Consider the following 16,485-nt stretch of genomic DNA (forward strand, 5'->3'; position numbering starts at 1 on the left):
TTGAGTACAGGAGTTGGGAGGTCATGTTACAGCTGTACAGGACATTGGTTAGGCCACTGTTGGAATATTGCGTGCAATTCTGGTCTCCTTCCTATCGGAAAGATGTTGTGAAACTTGAAAGAGTTCAAAAAAGATTGACAAGGATGTTGCCAGTGTTGGAGGATTTGAGCTATAGGGAGAGGCTGAGCAGACTGGGGCTGTTTTCCCTGGAGCGTTGGAAGCTGAGGGGTGACCTTATAGAGGTTTACAAAATTATGAGGGGTCTGGATAGGATAAATAGAAAAGGTCTTTTCCCTGGGATCAGGGAGTCCAGAACTAGAGGGCATAGGTTTAGGGTGAGAGAGGAAAGATATCAAAGAGACCTAAGGGACAGCGTTTTCACACAGGAGGTGGTACGTGTATGGAATGGGCTACCAGAGGAAGTGGTAGAGGTTGGTACAATTGCAACACTTAAAAGGCATTTGGATGAGCATATGAATAGGAAGGGTTTGGAGGGACATGGGCAGGTGCTGGCAGGTGGGACTAGATGGTTGGATATCTGGATGGCATGGAAGGGTCGGACCGAAGGGTCTGTTTTCATGCTGTACATCTCTATGACTCTATGATGTGCAATATAAATAACAGTGAAACCAATAACAATTTCTTTTTGAACTTGATCTTTGTGCACTGGTATTTCCTATCAACTCTCAATGCAAACATTGCAATGTTGAAAATGTCGAATTTTGAAAATTTACTCTTGAATGTAAAACAAATTGAACTATGTATTCTTCTTAACCATCGTTATTCCATGGCACAGCTCCCCGTCAAACAGTGTGTGTTAGAATTTTGTATGATGGAAATTATTTAATTTTCCCTTTTTCTGTGTAGGGTGTGCTGACTTACATTTATTGGACATGCTAACTCCTTCAGAGCGGAAGCGACAGGGCTATATCCATGAGCTAATTGTCACAGAAGAAAACTATGTGAGTGACCTGCAGCTAGTCACTGAGGTAAGATGAAGTTGTCTTGTGAGCATGATGGATCTCTTCATTTTCAGACTGCGCTAATAGCTCAGCCAATCCTAAATTCAATCACCCACTCTCTGCTATGTTTGCTGGAATTACCTGGGGTAGCAGGTTTTTTTTTTACTGCCCCTTGAATGGGCAAAAGATTAGCCAGATTTCCTACTCTTCTCAATTCCCTGGCAGTCTCCAACTTAGTCCACTTCTCTTTCCACAGATGCTGCCAGACCTTCGTCCAGCACTTTGTTTTTATTTCTGACTTCTGACATCCAAAGTACAATAAGGTTATTAAAAAGATATTGGTTTGAATACCTGCTGAGGACTGGGATTTAAAAAGAAAATTCTTGGGTTGCCAAGGTTGCATTATTGCCCAGCCTAATTAATGCTCAGAAGATGGTGGTGGTCGTCCTACAAAATAACAATTGATTGTAATAATTAGCTAGCTTGGGAATATGAGACATTATGAGTTGCCCTTTTTGTAAACATACTACAATTACCTATTGGCCAGACCAAGTTGGAGGACCAGCTCTTTTTCCCTGTCCGTGTTAGAGAAAGTGTTGAGTCTCTAAGATAATCCAGCAACTATTTTTGGAATTACCTCTTAAATTACGAAATTTATTGAACTTTTTGGCAAAAATCACATTTGAGGTCTCGAGATTACTGCTTCAGTGTTGAAGCTGTTACAGTATCTTTGGCGGTTCTACGTTCTTTTTGAAGTGTGGAAACCAGAACTATGCACAGTACTATAAAACTGAGACCTGACCAAGGTCCTGTAAAAACCGAATGTTCTATGCTTATGTCAGTTTCTCTACTTTTGAAATCCATATGCCGCGAAATAAATTGTGGTGCTTCTTGAGCAATATTAATTACCTTACTATTCAACAGTGCTCTTTTAATAATTTGTTTTCCTATGTCCCAAGAGATTTTTTTTAATTTTCTGAGGTTAGGTGATGTTTTTGTTTGTACCAAAGTGCATCACCTCACAATTACCAATGTTCATGCTCATCACAGTTTAACTGTTTTGATTGTAATTTTTACAGTGTCAACTTGTACTATGTTACATTATTCCTCTGTGGTCTATAAAGCCAAGTTTAATATCTTTGGCAAGCTTTGATATTGTGTTACCTGTTGAAATTATTCACATATAAATCCAATTTAAAGAAAAATGCGCCAATCTTTGCAGAACCTCACGTTCCTAAGTGAATAATAATCGTTGGGAAAATTTTACAATCTGCAACCAACAAGCAAAATCATTACTTTAATCTGTTCTACCCATAGGGTGAACTTCTACTTACAGCCTTTTGAATGATTTTGTTATCTTGCTTTACTTATCATGAAAGTTTCATTTACTCATATTTTTTTGTTATTGTTAATAATCTACCTTGTTTCATTAGGTCTTTCAGAAACCTTTGCTAGAGTCTGATTTGCTGACGGAGAAGGAAGTGGCCATGATTTTTGTGAACTGGAAAGAGCTCATCATGTGTAATATTAAATTGTTGAAGTAAGTACATATACTGACAGTTGATAATTCCTGTGTCTAGTTCCTTCACTGCCATCTTTACAGTCCCCTTGATATGGGTGAACACAATGAGAATTAAGGGGCCATCTCGTTTTAAACCTGGTTTTGATGAATAATTATGTTGCAAATGAGCCATTAGGGATAAATATCATAATACAATACCATTTTAAATTAGGTTTGAAAGCGATGTGTTTCTATCTGAAACTGGCATCTTAAATATAAACAAATGAAACTGTGAAGCAAGTTGGCTGTAGTTAGTTGGGAAACTATATGAAAATGTATGAGTGCAGGTGGGTAATGGCTAGCTTTGAACAAATTAATTGTGGTTCGCAACAAGAAGGTCACCTGAGTACAATGGGATCTTGATCAGATAGGCCAATGGGCTGAGGAGTGGCAGGAGGAGTTTAATTTAGACAGATGTGAAGTGCTGCTTTTTAGAAGAGTAAATCAGAGCAGGACTTAATGATGATGTCCTGGGCAGTGTTGTTGAACAAAGAGACCTTGGAGTGCAGCATCATACTTTCTTGAAAGTAGAGTTGCAGGTAGATAGGATAGTGACGAAGGTGTTTGGTATGCTTTCTTTTATTGGTCAGAGTATTGAGTATAGGAGTTGGGAGGTCATGTTTCGGCTGTACAGGACGTTGGTGAGACCACCTTTGGAATGCAATGTGCAATTCTGATCTCCTTCCTATCGGAAGGATGTTGTGAAACCTGAATGGGTTCAGAAAAGCTTTACAAGGATGTTGCCAGGTTTGGAGGATTTGAGCGACAGGGAGAGGCTGAATAGGCTGGGGCTATTTTCCCTGGAGCATTGGAAGCTGAGGGGTGATCTTATAGAGGTATTTAAAATCATGAGGGGCATGGGTAGGGTAAATAGAAAAAGTCTTTTCCCTGGGGTGGTGGAGTCTGGAACTAGAGGGCATAGGTTTAGGGTGAGGGAGGAAAAATTTAAAAGGGACCGAAGGGGCAACTTTTTCACAGAGGCTGGTACGTGCATGGAATGAGCTGCCAGAGGAAGTGGTGGAGGCTGATACAATTACAACATTTAAAAGGCATCTGAATGGGTATATGAATAGGAAGAATTTAGAGGGATATGGGCCAAGTGCTGGCAAATGGGACTAGATTAGGTTAGGATATCTGGTCGACATAGACGAGTTGGACCGAAGGGTCTGTTTCCATCCTGTACATGTCTATAACTCTAAATATATATTATGTTGAGGTGCAAAAACCCAACAGGCAACGTTGTCTAATAGTAACTATCAAGATGAATTTTAAAAAATGAGAAAAGGAAATGCAGGAGGAACTCAGCAGGTCTGGAAGCATCCATACAGAGAGAAACCAAGTAATGTGTGAGTTCAGTATCAGACTCCAAGCATTCATTTTATTAACATGCCCAGGTTTAGAGGACTTTGCGCGGTGGACAGGGCTGTGTTTCCAGTGCCTTCGAGGGCTTCCTGGCACCAACTGACTTTATTCCTTTTTTTATATTTTGAGACTTTTTAAGAGGTGGAAACAACTGAGCAGTTTGCTCAGACATTTAAGAGAGCAGTTAAAAATCAACCACGTTGTCGTGAGTCTGGAGTTGTGTGTAGGCCAGAGCAGGTAAGGCCAGATGGGTTTTTACAGCCATTGATGTGGTTTTAAGGTCATCTAGCACAGAAGAGGCCCCGTAGCCAATCATTACATTTTTTCTGGCTGGATCTCAATTGCATGTCCAGTGACAATACCACTGTGCACTTGCCTCTCCCACGTAAGTCACTTACTTATGCCTCAGATCAATGTATAATTGTGCGATTTCATAAGTTTCATAACGCTTACTGAGTTTATCACAATAAAGCAATGGATTGAGTTGATTCACAACAGAATACTGGCTTATTTCTGGCTGACAATGCATATCTATTGTTTTGTTCTGTTCACTGAAATTATTCTTCTGATTTTGGTCTTCATACTGCACAATGAGCTACCAAGAGTCATTGTTTATTAACCTTTGCTCGCCACTACCCTCTGTGCATGATCAGACACATCTTGAACCTTAATGGTTGTCCACATAGGAGGACCATGTAATCAATCTCAGAATTGCTAGGTAGTGCGTGCCCATTTCCTGATTAGTCTCTTTAAAAGTAGTAATTGTCTTACAGACATCACTTTTACTTCCTTACAAAAAGATGTTTTGCAACTGATCACAATTTAACAACATATTTCCATACTTGCTTAATTGCTGTGGGTCTAATACTTAGTGAAAAATGACTCCATTCTACATGGTGTCTGGGCTGTAGTTGCTCATAATCTCCATCAATGATCTTCAATAAAGGAAGCAAACTTAATTTGTTCAAGTTTGCTGATGACACCAATGAAAATGACAGTTTTGGGGAAATTGGTCAGGGCGTTGAGTACAGGAGTTGGGAGGTCATTAGATTAGATTAGATTACTTACAGTGTGGAAACAGGCCCTTCGGCCCAGGAAGTCCACACCGACCCGCCGAAGCGTAACCCACCCAGACCCATTCTCTTACATTTACCCCTTCACCTAACACTACGGGCAATTTACCATGGCCAATTCACCTAACCTGCACATTTTTTGGATTGTGGGAGGAAACCGGAGCACCCGGAGGAAACCCACGCAAACACGGGGAGAATGTGCAAACTCCACACAGAGAGTCGCCTGAGTCATGTTGCAGCTGCACAGGACATTGGTTGTAGAATATTGTGTGCAATTCTGGTCTTCCTCCTATCGGAAGGATGTTGTGAAACTTGAAAAGGTTCAGAAAAGATTTGCAAGGATATTGTCAGGGTTGGAGGATTTAAGCTATAGGGAGAGGCTGAATAGGCTAAGGCTGTTTTCTCTGGAGCGCTGGAAGCTGAGGGGGTGACCTTTTATAGAGGTTTTTAAAATCATGAGGGGCATGGATCGGGTAAATAGACAAGGTCTTTTCCCTGGGGTGGGGGAGTCCAGAACTGGAGGGCATAGGTTTAGGGTGAGAGGGGAAAAGTTTAAAAGGGACCTCAGGGGCAACTTTTTCATGCAGAGGGTGTGCGTGTATGGAATGAGCTGCCAGAGGAAGCGATGGAGGCTGGTACAATTGCAACATTTAAAAGGCATTTGGATGGGTATGTGAATAGGAAACGCTTAGAAGGATATGGGTCAAGTGCTGGCAAATGGAACTAGGTTAGGTTGGGATATCTGGTCGGCATGGACAAGTTGGACCGAAGGGTCTGTTTGCGTGCTGTACATCTCTATGACTCTATTTGTATTTAATTCAAATGGTTGGACCTTGAAATTGGAAAGTTCCATGTTGAATTCACTGATCATGTTGAGTCAGGTTAAGTAGACAGTTTTTAAAGTTTAATAACATTTCATTGATCCGAATGAGTATCAGCGCACTCGTAAATATTATGGACAATGATAAAAATAGATTCTCTCTAAGCTGATAATATTTTATCCAGTAAACAGAATAACAGTTAAAATACAATTTTTATTTATTAAAAAAATTGAATAAAATTATGAATATGTTACATTGGTCTGCATATTGAGCATCAATGCTAATTAATGTGTTTATGCTTTACTGCAGGGCATTACGGGTGAGAAAGAAGATGTCAGGGGAGAGGATGCCTGTGAAAATGATTGGTGACATATTAACAGCGCAATTGCCTCACATGCAGCCATATATCCGATTCTGCAGCTGTCAGCTTAATGGAGCAGCACTGATTCAACAAAAAACAGATGAAGTTTCCGAATTCAAGGAATTTGTCAAAGTAAGAGTTCATTGTATTACCATTGCACAGCAAAAATGATCTACAAGTTAGCTTTTACGTGAACCTGTGATTTTGTTCAGAAAATAACTCAGCAAAGCTTTTTAAAGTAGGTAGCACCCTTATCTCTGATTGAGAACATCTTTACCGTGGACTTGGAAGCTTAGCTCCTGTTATTCTGACTAAATTTCCTCCCTTTCTGTCAAAAAAGATTATCTAGTTAATGATTAATTTGTTTTTTATGATATATGCAATTTCTGTCACCCTTATCTACATAGCACTGACCATAATGCAGAAAACGATTCAAGTTATATTCCACCTTTCAGCTTGTACACTGAATGGTACGGTCCTGGGGAGTGTTGCTGAACAAAAAGACCTTTGACTGCAGGTTCATGGTTTCTTGAAAGTGGAGTCGCAGGTAGATAGGATAGTGAAGAAGGCGTTTGGTATGCTTTCCTTTGATGGTCAGAGTATTGAGTACAGGGGATGGGAGGTCATGTTGTGGCTGTACAGGACATTGGTTAGACCACCTTTGGAATATTGTGTGCTATTCTGGTCTCCCTCCTATCAGAAGGGTGTTGTGAAACTTGAAAGGGTGCAGGAAAGATTTACAAGGATGTTGCCAGGGTTGGAGGATTTGAGCTAAAGGGAGAGGCCGACCAGGCTGGGGCTGTTTTCCCTGGAGGCTGAGGGGTGACCTTATAAAGGTTTATAAAACCAGGAGGGGCATGGATAGGATAAATAGACAAAGTCTTTTCCCCAGGTTGGGAGAATCCAGAACTAGAGGGCATAAGTTTAAGGTGAGGGGAAAGAAATAAAAGGGACCTAAGGGACAACTTTTTCCACACAGAGGGTGGTATGTGTATGGAATGAGCTGCCAAAGGAAGTGATGGAGACTGGTACAATTACAACATTTAAACGGCATCTGAATGGGTATATGAATAAGAAAGATGTGGAAGCATATGGGCCAAGTGCTGGCAAATGGGAGTAGATCTGGTTAGGATATCTGGTTGGCGTGGATGAGTTGGACTGAAGGTTCTGTTTCTGTGCTGTTACGTCTCTCTGACTCTATAACCTCAGGGTATCCCAGAGTATATTAGAGCCACTGAAGTATAGTGACTGTTATAATGTAGGAATGTTTTATTTTGATAATTGTAAATCAATTTAGGATGTCCGAAGGATATGATGAGATGCTGTACAATGTACATTGTGGTTTCTCAACACTGATGTTATTATTGATACTCGACTTATTTATATTATGACAGAGACTAGCAATGGACCCACAATGTAAAGGAATGCCACTGTCAAGTTTCCTACTGAAGCCGATGCAAAGAGTAACACGCTACCCATTAATAATAAAAAATGTAAGTCTATGTTTTTGTGTATACGTATGTTGTCCAATTAAAATTGTAACACAGCTTGGTGTGTCATGGACATGCTCCCCGTACAGTCTTTTAAGTATTACTTGTCAAATAAAACATGCACGTGTGCACAAGCACGGACACGTACTTTTGTTACTGACTACTGTCTTTACAATAAACTAAAACATAATGCCATTTCTTTAAATTGCTGCTGAGAGAAGGGTGGGATTGCCTGCCCATAATGTTTTCTGACAATAATGTAAAAATTCAAGGACAGGTCAACCTAAATATTTGTGTGTCACGTTCCTTGTCTTCTCCAGCCCTCAGTGAATTCTTCTGCTCACTTTAGTTCCCTTGGCCCAACTTCTTCAGCATTCTAAAGCAATATTCTTCAGGCTTTCTGCCTTCTGCCAGAAAGACTGTTTGTATAAAAAAAAAAAGTGCTATTAGTAACTCTGGTTCAGAAACTGTAGAAACTGTCTCATCAGTTAGTGTTTAAATATTAACATTCTGTAATCTCTTCAAAAATAATCAAGCAGATGTTCTGAAATGGGATTTTGAAGGCCCTTAGCTCACTTGATTTTATTTTTTTTAAATACATATCCTAGATTCTGGAAAACACCCCAGAAAATCATCCTGATTTTAGCCACCTGAAACAGGCTCTTGAAAAGGCTGAGGAGCTGTGTTCTCAGGTGAACGAAGGTGTGCGAGAGAAAGAAAATTCTGACAGGCTGGAGTGGATCCAGACACATGTACAATGTGAAGGTTTGTCTGAGGTGAGTACTGAAAGCAGCCAAAGTGTGTCATTTCACTGAATGAATGGATCTTTGTGATCCTATAATCATAGCAACAGTAAGTGTAATGTTCAAATCTTATGATCAAAAGCCAAGGTCAATAATTCATGAATTGAAGCTGTAAATGGTAGATTATGCCTGACCAACATGACAATACATTTTTGAAAAAGTGACTGAAGTATTGGACAGGCAAATGTTGACGAGTGTTAATTTTGTGGATGTTTTGAAGGTATTTAATAATAAGGTTCCTCAAAAGAGTCTGGTAGCAAAAGTTGAACCAGTTAGAATTGAAGACAGTTCGTTAGTTAAAAATTGAGCAGCGGATGATGGAAGGTAGGAATAATGAGAGCGGTGGGAACAAATTATTACGGATGCTGGAATCTGTGCTGAAGACAGCAAATGCTAAAGATCACAGCGAGTCAGACAGCATCCATGCAGAGAGAGCAAGCTAACATTTCAAATCTAGATGACTCTTCATCAGAGTGAAGTGTGGTGGGGGCAGCATTTATGCTATACTTTGTCTTGGGTGGGGGGGGATAGTGGATGTCGGGTGCCGGTGAAGAAAAGATGTCGATGGTTCATCTTAAAGTAATCAGAATGTGAGAATGGCAGAACAGTGATGTGTCTCCTGCCAGACTTGAAAGTATAGTAAGTGGGATGGTGAGAGGGAAGTCATGATAACAAGCTAAAAGAAAGGGAAGAAACTATTTAAAGCTGCTGAACTCAGTATTAATTCCAGAAGGCTGTAAAATGTCTAGTCTGAGGATGAGGTGTTGGGCCTCCAGTTTGTGCTGTATTTCACTCGAACACTGCAGCATGCTGAGGACAGACATGGGCATCCAAACAGGATACTGTGTTGAAATGACCAGCTACGTGAGCGGAGGTATTCTGCAAAGTGGTCACCCAGTCTGCGTTTAGTTTCTCCAGGGTAGAGTAGGCCACATTGGATGCAGCGAATACAATACACAAAATTCGAGGAGCTACAGGTGAAATGCTGCTTCACCTGGAAAGACTGGTTTGGCCCTTGGACGGTGAGCAGGGAGGGGGGTGAAAGGACAGGTGTTGAACTTTCTGCAGTTACATGGGAAACTCTCCACCATCAGTCTGTCTGCTTCTCGGAGAGTCCTCACCTTGCCTGCTCTGCTCAGTGCAGCCAACAACTGGGCGGCACGGTGGCCCAGTGGTTAGCACTGCTGCCTCACAGCGCCAGAGACCCGGGTTCAATTCCCACCTCAGGCGACTGACTGTGTGGAGTTTGCACGTTCTCCCCATGTCTGCATGGGTTTCCTCCGGGTGCTCCGGTTTCCTCCCACAGTCCAAAGATGTGCAGGTCAGGTGAATTGGCCATACCAAATTGCCCATAGTGTTAGGTAAGGGGTAAATGTAGGGGTATGGGTGGGTTGTGCTTCGGCAGGTCGGTGTGGACTTGGTGGGCCGAAGGGTCTGTTTCCACACTGTAATCTAATCTAATCTAATATAACTCTCACTAGGTGCTCATCTTGCCCACTCCTTACTCATATTAGGGGTGTGGGGATAGATCACAGACCAGCCATCATCTCTCTGCATTTCAATAGAGTAGTTCAGTCTGAAGGAGCTAAATGTTCTATGTTCCTAAAGAAAAGAACAATGACGTGTAATGAATTTCCAGATCTGTCCCATCTTATTGCACGTGACTCATCAGGATCTGAAAGGGGAGGAGGGTTTCAACAAATGGACTCTTGTTTCTGAGTTTGAGTGTTCAATGTCCCACTGCAGTTACATCCTTTTCTTTTAAAGATAATTACTGCTATTTCCTTTTCTTCCACTTCAGCAACTTGTTTTTAACTCCGTCACAAATTGCTTGGGTCCTCGAAAATTCCTACACAGTGGTAAACTTTATAAAGCCAAAAGTAACAAGGAGCTTTATGGCTTTCTCTTCAATGATTTCCTGCTACTGACACAGATCATCAAACCACTAGGTTCCTCAGGAACCGACAAGGTCTTCAGCCCCAAGTCGAATCTACAGTATAAAATGTACAAAACTGTGAGTAAAATTTAACAGTTCATTGGAGCTGTCACGTTTCTTGCAAACAAAATGAAGTGAAACCTGCAATGTTGATTTACCAGATTAGAGCACCCTGAAGTGCTGTGCTGAGTGACACAAAACCAGTAAGACCCAAGATTTGATTCCTACTTTGTGCTGAGTCATCTAATCTCAGCTTTGGCTGTGACAGATATTTGCCGTTCTCAACATCAGTGACTAATGAGAGGTACATTATTAAGGTTCTGTTTACCTGCAGGCTCTGATATAAAGTGTGTGTGGATGTTAAAGATGTTACAGAGATTGTCTTCCAAATCTTTTACGTTTCCAGCTCTTGTCAAAAAAACCGTACTAATGCTAGGGTAGAGAACACTTCACGTTGGGCGAATGTGTGTCCTCTTACCTAAATGCAGGATGTGCTGCAAAAACTACCACTGGATGTGACGTACGAATGTACAGTTTAAGGTTAAAGAGCCCCAGTAAACAGGGAACTAGTTGCAGAAATTAGATAAGAAACAAGCAAATTTCTGATTTAGCAACAGTTTCGGATGCAAATTTAGCACAAGTCCTTGGAGAATGGAAAGGAGAGTAGAAACACCTTGAGTAATTTGCTCAAAGATACGATACAATTCATTGGTAATTTTGAATTGCCAGCTACTGATTTCTCAACTTGATAATCATGTAGGCAATAATTGAACATTGTGATGACCCACCTCAGCTGTCACACAAACTCTTTCAATATCCGAATCCTTGTGTGCCAGGTGTTGAGCAGCCAAACGAGACAGTTAAAATGGAATTTACTCACAAAGCTGAAGCTTTCCACCTGAGCAGGATCACCAAAAGGAAGGAGCAACACTTGAACTCCCGCCCCCGTCATCCTCTCCCCTTCTCAACCACCACCACCCAAATGGCTCAGTCTGACACTAGCTCACGGTGATAACAGGAGACCTGCTGAGCTCGAAAACCACCAGTGGCATATTAATGAGTTCTGGAAGTCCAAATACCACAGATAGGTGGACATGGCAGCCACTTTATTGGCTTCATGTCCATTTTGGGTGTTTCTTGCAACTGTGGCCAATCCCTACACTTCCATATCGCCATAGAGAAGTTACAGCACTGAAAGAGGCCATTCAGCCCATCATTTATGCACTTGCTTAATAAAATAGTGGCACCTTGGCCTCCTTCATTGCCACAGTGAATCAGACCGCAAATTGGAGGAACAATACCTCATCCTCTGCCTGGGCAGCTGACAGCCTGGAGGACACAATGTTGAATTCTCCAATTTCAAATAACTCCCCTTCCCAGCCCCTCCCTTCCATTCCTCTGATTGACCCTCCCTTCCAGCTACCAACCAGATAATTCCTCCCATTGACCAACCAGATCATACCCAATACCTGTGTGCCCCTACCCCTGCCTCACCACCCTGCTCCCCATCCCCCAACATCTGCAGCTCCCCTTACAGTCCTGAAGAAGGGTTATATCCGAAACACCTACATCTCCACCCCCTGATGCTGCCTGACTTGCTGTGTTTTTCCACTGTCCTGTCCGTCTAGCCATTCTGGTCCCACTTTCCAGTACTTGGTCCTTCAGTCTTTGCAGTTTACAGTGCTTCATGTGTAGATCCAGGCTCCTTTTAAATGAGCTGAGGGTTTCCCTGTGCAACACAAATTCAGATGCTCACCACCCTCACGTCCCCTTGAACCCTTCTGTTCAATACCTAACTCTATAAAGGAAACATCCTGTTTACCTAATCTGCATTCTTATCTACCTATGCCCGAAACGTCGATTCTCCTGCTTCTTGGATGCTGCCTGACCTGCTGCGCTTTTCCAGCAACACATTTTTCAGCTCTACCTATCCTGCCACCCTCCTGGATCTGTCGATATGCATTCCAAGCTCTGACATCTTCTCTGCCCCTCTCATTACTCTTCTGTTTATTGGGTATTCCCTTGCTTTGATTGTCCTTCACAACTGGGTTGAATTCCATTTGCCGTTTTTCCAAATGATAGCCATCCTCTTCACTACCAACTACCTCGGCAACTTTTGTGTCATAAGTGTAGTGCTGAGAAAGCACAGCGGGTCAGGCAGCATTGGAGGAGCAGGAGAATCAACATTTCAGGCATAGGTCCTTCATCAGGAATTCCTGATGCTGCCTGACCTGCTGTACTTTTCCAGCACCACACTCTCGACTTTGATCTCCAGCATCTGCAGTCCTCACCTTCTCCAACTTGTGTGTCATTACAAATTCCCTCATGCTTCCCACATTTTAATGGAATCATTTACAAATATCACACACAAGTAGGAATGTCAAAACTGAACTCTGTAGAATGGGACATGACACCACTTTCCATTCACAAAAAAATTCATTGACCATTACCTTTAGTTTCCTGTCACTGAGCCAATTTTAGATCCAGTTTACCACATTCCCTGCGTATGTGATGGATTTCAATTTTTCTTAACTGTCTGCCGTGTGGGATCTTGTGTGAAAAGGCTTCCAGGTGTATAATACTTCAAAACTGTAGATGTTGCTATTTAGAAGGTTCCAGTGAGTCAGGTGATGTGATAATATTTTATTAAACATTATTTAACCCATGTAAGAACAGGACTGCCACAAATAGGAGTTTTTCTATGCTTATTTACCTTTCTGTTTCTGTAATGTTTTCAGCCTATTTTTCTGAATGAGGTATTGGTGAAGTTGCCGACAGACCCATCTGGTGATGAGCCTATTTTCCACATCTCCCATATTGACAGGGTGTACACACTTCGTGCTGAGAGCATCAATGAAAGGTAAGAGAACAGACCCTAGTCTTGTTCATTTCTAATGCTTATGGAGGCAAGATTGCTAAAAGATTACAAAATTGTAAACATGTACAGTACATAAAAGGCACTTAATATTGTTGTAAGCAGCCAAAAGTGGATTCTATTCATGACTTTTCTAATTTGATGCCGTTACCAGCATTGATTGCAATTATGTATCCTATAATATTAGGTTAATTGATTAAGCTTTCTCTCCACAGATGCTGCCAGACCTGAGTTTAGCCAGCAATTTCTGCATTTGTTTCTGATTTCCAGCATCTGCAATCTTTCAAAACCAAAAGGACTGCTGATGAAATTGCTGGAAAAACTCAGCAGGTCTGGCAGCATCTGTGGAGAGAAATCAGAGTTAATGTTTTGGTCAGAAATGATGATAGCTAAGAAAATGCCAGTTTATATGGAGTAGATAGGGTGGGGGAAGTGGGTAAGGAATAAACAATAGAGCCCAAAGAGAGAGTCATAGAGCCACAAAGATGTACAGCAGGGAAATAAACCATTTGGTCCAACTTGTCCATGCTGACCAGATATCCTAAACTAATCTAGTTCCATTTGCCAGCACTTGGCCCATATCCCTCTGAATCCTTCCTATTCAAATACCCATCCAGATGTCTTTTAAATGTTGTAATTATACCAGCCTCCACCACTTCCTCTGCCAGCTCATTCCATACAGGCACCACCCTCTGCATGAAAAAGTTGCCCTTTAGGCCCCTTTTAAATTTTTCCCCTCTCACCCTTAACCTTGTTGGACAGACAAAGGAGTGAATGATGATCTTGCTGGGAGGGTGAATAGCTGTTAATGGGGACTATTCGTGGTTAACAATGGGTTGTGTGTAATAGCAGACTATGTGATAACAAGGCCTGGTTTGTATGGGTTGGGGTGAGGAATGGGAGAGCTCAAACTCTATAGTTATTGAACTTGATCGAAGTGGGTACTGCAGATGCTGGAGATTAGAGTCAAGATTAGAGTGGTGCTGGAAAAGCACAGCAGGTCAGGCAGCATCTGAGGAGCAGGAGAATCGACGTTTCGGGCAAGAGGAACTTGATGACAAAATGCAGGTGTTCAGTACAGTGAACTTCACACAATCTAATCTCCTGCATTCACTGCTCACAATGTGGTCTCTGGTGAAACAAAGTGTAGACTTGCATTCTGTTTGCAAAACAAGACCCTGAGCTTCCCGTTCTCTGCCACTTTAACACACTACCCTGTTCCCTGGCCCAAACATCTCTGTCTCAGGCTCGCTGTTGTCCTCCAGTGAAGCTCTTTGCAAGCTGAATGAACAGGATCTCCCTTTCCCCTTGGGGACCCTGCAGCCTTTGGACTCAATATTGAGTTCAATAACTTTAGGGCTTGAGCTCTCCCATATTCTCACCCCAACCCGAACAAACCAGGCTTTGTTATCACATAGTCTGCTATTACACACCACCCATTGTTAGCCACCCACAGTCTCCATTAACAGCTATTCACCATCCTAACTTGATCATTATCCACTCCTTTTTCTGTCCAACAGCTCTTTTCTTTTTTTGGGCTCTATCTCCATCTATTGTTTACTCCTTACCCCCTCCCCCCACCGTATCTTCTGCATATAATAAACCTGCACAGCAGACTACCTGTGCTGTTTGGTTTCAAGTATCTCTGGCTCAGTGATGGTTGAATGGAATGAACAGCCAGAGGAAGTGGTAGAGGCTGGTACAGTAACAACATTTAAACAGCATGGGTATATGAATAGGAAAGGTTTAGAAGGATATAGCCAACATGCTGGCAAATGGGATGAGATTAATTTAGGTATCTGGTTGGCATGGAAGAGTCAGACTGAAGGGTCTGTTTACATGCTGTACAAGTTTATGACCCACATGACTCTATATAAACTGACATTTCTGAGAAAGGGTCACTCAACCTGAAATGTTAACTGATTCCTCTCTCTCCACAGACACTGCCAGAGCTTTTCAAACAATTCCTACTTCCTAAGTTGTTAAGATATAGGAGCAAAATTAGGCTATTCAACCCATTGAATCTGTTCCACCATTCGATCGTGCCTTCTCTCCTTATCCCTCCAACCCATTACCAATTAAAAATCTGTCTAACTCCTCTTTAAATTTACTCACTGTCCCAGAATCCACTGCATTTTGGCATAGTGAATTCCGCAGATTCACAAACCTTTGGGAGAAGTAGTTTCTCCTCATCTTTGTTTTAAATTTCAACCCCTTAACCTAAGACGATGACCTATTGTCCTAGAATGCCTCACAAACAGAAGCATCTGCTCCATGTCAATTTTATCCATGCCTTTTATCATCTCGAGTAACTCAATTTGATCTCCCCTCATTTTTCTAAATTCCAGAGTATTGGCCTAAACTGTTCAATCTCTCTTCATATAACAAATTCTTCATCTCTGGAATCAATCTTGTGAACCTTCTCTGAACTGCCTCCAATACCACCACATCGTTTCTGAAATAAGGGGACTACAAATGTGCACAAAACTACAGTGCAGTCACACCAATACCTTATATGGTTGCAATATTTCCTTACCTTTATATTCTGTTCCTTTAGCTATAAAAGCCAACATTCCATTTGCTTTCTTTATTATCTGCTGTACCTGAAAATGTGTTGCTGGAAAAGCGCAGCAGGTCAGGCAGCATCCAAGGAGCAGGAGAATCGACGTTTCGGGCATGAGCCCTTCTTCAGGAATGAGGAAAGTGTGCCAAGCAGGCTATCATATCCCTCGAACTCAGCACCGCCTTCCTAACCTGCAATCTTCTTCCTGACCTCTCCGTCCCCACCCCCACTCCTGCCTATCACCCTCACCTTAACCTCCTTCCACCTATCGCATTTCCAACGCCCCTCCCCCAAGTTCCTCCTCCCTACCTTTTATCTTAGCCTGCTTGGCACACTTTCCTCATTTCTGAAGAAGGGCTCATGCCCGAAATGTCGATTCTCCTGCTCCTTGGATGCTGCCTGACCTGCTGCGCTTTTCCAGTAACACGTTTTCAGCTCTGATCTCCAGCATCTGCAGTCCTCACTTTTTCCTATCTGCTGTACCTGCTTGTTAGTTTTCTGTGACTCATGAACAAGTACGCCTAGATCCCTCTGCACCGGCGCACCCCAGTGTCTCTCCCCATTAAGCCTTCCCATTTTTCCGACCCAAATGCGTGACCTCACACTAAGCCAACTTAAACTCCATCTGCCACATTTTGGCCCATTCTCCTAACCTATGTGCATCCATTTGTAAGGTTC

The 16,485-nt window shown here is 42.1% G+C and overlaps 1 protein-coding gene across 1 annotated transcript in view; it reads left to right on the top strand.

Moving 5' to 3' along the window:
* Window positions 1-16,485, top strand: part of itsn1 (intersectin 1 (SH3 domain protein)) — a 207,869-nt gene that overhangs the window by 175,880 nt on the left and 15,504 nt on the right. Inside the window, exons 32-38 of the mRNA XM_043701257.1 lie at window positions 868-989; window positions 2,396-2,502; window positions 6,089-6,272; window positions 7,535-7,633; window positions 8,239-8,406; window positions 10,235-10,447; window positions 13,108-13,229. Of these exons, the coding sequence (XP_043557192.1) occupies window positions 868-989; window positions 2,396-2,502; window positions 6,089-6,272; window positions 7,535-7,633; window positions 8,239-8,406; window positions 10,235-10,447; window positions 13,108-13,229 (1,015 nt within the window). The remainder of the gene's footprint in view (window positions 1-867; window positions 990-2,395; window positions 2,503-6,088; window positions 6,273-7,534; window positions 7,634-8,238; window positions 8,407-10,234; window positions 10,448-13,107; window positions 13,230-16,485) is intronic.

Source organism: Chiloscyllium plagiosum, chromosome 12 (assembly GCF_004010195.1).
Source record: "Chiloscyllium plagiosum isolate BGI_BamShark_2017 chromosome 12, ASM401019v2, whole genome shotgun sequence".
Taxonomy (NCBI): domain Eukaryota; kingdom Metazoa; phylum Chordata; class Chondrichthyes; order Orectolobiformes; family Hemiscylliidae; genus Chiloscyllium; species Chiloscyllium plagiosum.